At 40.3% G+C, this 2,666-nt stretch overlaps 1 protein-coding gene across 1 annotated transcript in view; it reads left to right on the forward strand.

Annotated features, from left to right (window-relative positions):
• Window positions 1-2,666, forward strand: part of LOC101849838 — a gene marked incomplete in the record, with an annotated part of 91,517 nt that overhangs the window by 14,033 nt on the left and 74,818 nt on the right. The window contains 1 exon segment of the mRNA XM_005096693.3: window positions 2,226-2,555. Within this exon segment, the coding sequence (XP_005096750.2) occupies window positions 2,226-2,555 (330 nt within the window).

A 2,666-nucleotide genomic window follows, 5' to 3' on the forward strand; every position in this document is an offset into this window, starting at 1 on the left:
CACACACACACACATACACACACACACAAACAATGGTCAAGTTTTGGGCATGTTGAGTTATTGATATTATAATATCTTAAAGCTTGTTTGTTGGTTCTGCTTTGATGAAAAAAACAAAAACAATCTTACTTGACTGAAGTCGAGACTTTTGGGATTGAAGGAGGTGGGAGTCGTCCGGTATCAGATATAAAATAAGAAAGAAAATGGCCGCCAAAATTGTATACTTTTTGCGTGACTTAATAAACGTTTTTATAGTAAATATAGTATATAACAGGAATGTGTGATAGATGGGTATAAAATTACTCCGCCCAAATCAGAAAATTCGATAAAAATTGACTAACAGTCGGAAAAAATGTCGGTTTCTTCGATTTCACTATTTTGACCAGCGCTTGATTTCACCGCAATGCCACACACAAACACACAAATGGACACACACACACACACACACACACACACACACAAACACACACACACACACACACACACACACACAAATACACAGACACACCAAAACATATATATATACATATATATATATATATATATATATATATATATATATATATATATATATATATATAGAGAGAGAGAGAGAGAGAGAGAGAGATAGATATATAGATATATATATATATATATATATATATAGTGTGTGTGTGTGTGTGTGTGTGTGTGTGTGTGTGTGTGTGTGTGTGTGTGTGTGTGTGTGTGTGTGTGTGTAATAATATATAATTCTCTCTCTATATATATATAATATAATAAAATAGATAGATCGATAGATAGATCGATCGATCGATAGATAGATAGATAGATAGATAGATAGATAGATAGATAGATAGATAGATAGATAGATAGATAGATAGATAGATATAAGGTTAGGCTACACGACTTGTAATCGTGAGGTTGTGTCCCTGGGTAAGGCACTTCGCACGAATCTTCCTCAATTCACCCAGTTGGGACTGGGTACCCGACTACAGACAGAGACAGATCTCGTCAGTATGTCAGTGTTTTAGCGCCTATAAATGGCCGCTTGCGCTGTATTCAGGTCTGCTGCTGGGATAATAGTTTAGATTGTGAAGCGCATAGAGCTTGCTGTTTGGGGGAGGGGGGATTTGCGCTATACAAATGCTGTATATTATCATTATTTGTATTACTATTATTATTACTATTATTATTATTATTATTATTATTATTATTATTATGGACAGTACACATAATGATAATCTACATCTAAATATATATTTATATATTATCTCTATCTATCTATATCTTATCTATCTATCTATCTATATATCTATCTATCTCCGTGCTGGAGTCACCCTTTCCGCTTATGCCGTACAGGTGGGAAAAAAACGATGACGGGGTTGATTCCCCGTTCGCACAGCCACAGCCTTGTTTCGAAATATTAACGGGCCTCCTCTTGCAATTGAACAGATATGAGTTCCTTCTGCGGGCGTCCTCGGTTCTTTTTGGGAAATCTCTGCCCCCCCCCCCCCTTTAAGCGTCTGTGCACTTGTTCCACTGCCGCAATTCGTCGGGGGTGGTCGTTGTTCATTTGCAGAGCCTTCTCCCTTGGTCGGTGGCAGTTAGCATTGATGGTAGACTCTATGCTGGGGATCCCCCTTTCAGCACCAAGTGCCTCGATCGGTGAGGACTGCGCTTGGGTGGTGATCAGTCGCAGACAGCTGTTTTGAGCCACTTCCAGATCCTTTATCAGAGTTTGGCTCAACCACATTCTTCCCAGCTGTTGCTTGAGGAGTTGAGAAAATGTGTTTTTTTGTTTGAGTAAAGAGAAGCACACCAACACAATAGTGGTAATTTAGTGCTGGGAAAAAATAAGACACTCAGACGGAAACAACAGAAGGGAAAGTAAAGAAGTAGGACCTACTAGTGGCGCCCTCCAACCACCCACAAACACGTTGTATATGGGGGAGGTAGACGTTGTGTAGCTCATCTTTCCTCCATCCTCATTTTGAGTGGGCGGCAGTGCCGAGCATCCTCATCATCTGGGTGGCCTTAGCTATTACTGTCTCAGCGTGAGCCTGCGGTCAAGTTCATCAAACAAGTTGAGATAGTAATAGCTAAGGCTGCTGTTGTTGTTACGTACGCTTTTGTCATAGCAACTGCTGCTGAAGGAGAATGCTTGAGTGAGACATAGACGATACCAGCAAAGAGTGTCGTGCATTCAACAGGACAGAGTTTCATAAAGGTTTATTTTCCTTTCCCAGCAACCCCACAGGAACCCGCGGAGACAATCCCCCGAACTTCAGCCCCACCCAAAAGTAGAGTCAATCAAGCGAACTCCCCCAAAGAACAGAAGGAAGACAGTGAAGACAGAGAAAAGGGAGGAGCCCGACAGCAAGGAGAAGACGATGGGGATCATAATGAAACACACGAGAGCGGGTGTCCTGATGGATCTATCGTGCTGGGAGAATTTTGTGCCGTGTTCCACAAGAAGAGGAGCTCGATGGCCGACGCCCACAGGCAGTGTCAGAGTAAACGCATGTCATTGTCGGCAGATGGGTTGAGCAGTTCTGATTTTGACATGCTTAAGAAAAGTGAGTATGATGTACTAAACTTTTCGTCAACAAGCTGTATTTATTTATTTATTTATTTATTAATTAATTAATTAATTTATTTATCTATCTATCTATATATCTATTTATTTA

Source organism: Aplysia californica, unplaced genomic scaffold (genome assembly GCF_000002075.1).
Source record: "Aplysia californica isolate F4 #8 unplaced genomic scaffold, AplCal3.0 scaffold00135, whole genome shotgun sequence".
In the NCBI taxonomy this organism is placed as follows: Eukaryota; Metazoa; Mollusca; class Gastropoda; order Aplysiida; family Aplysiidae; genus Aplysia; species Aplysia californica.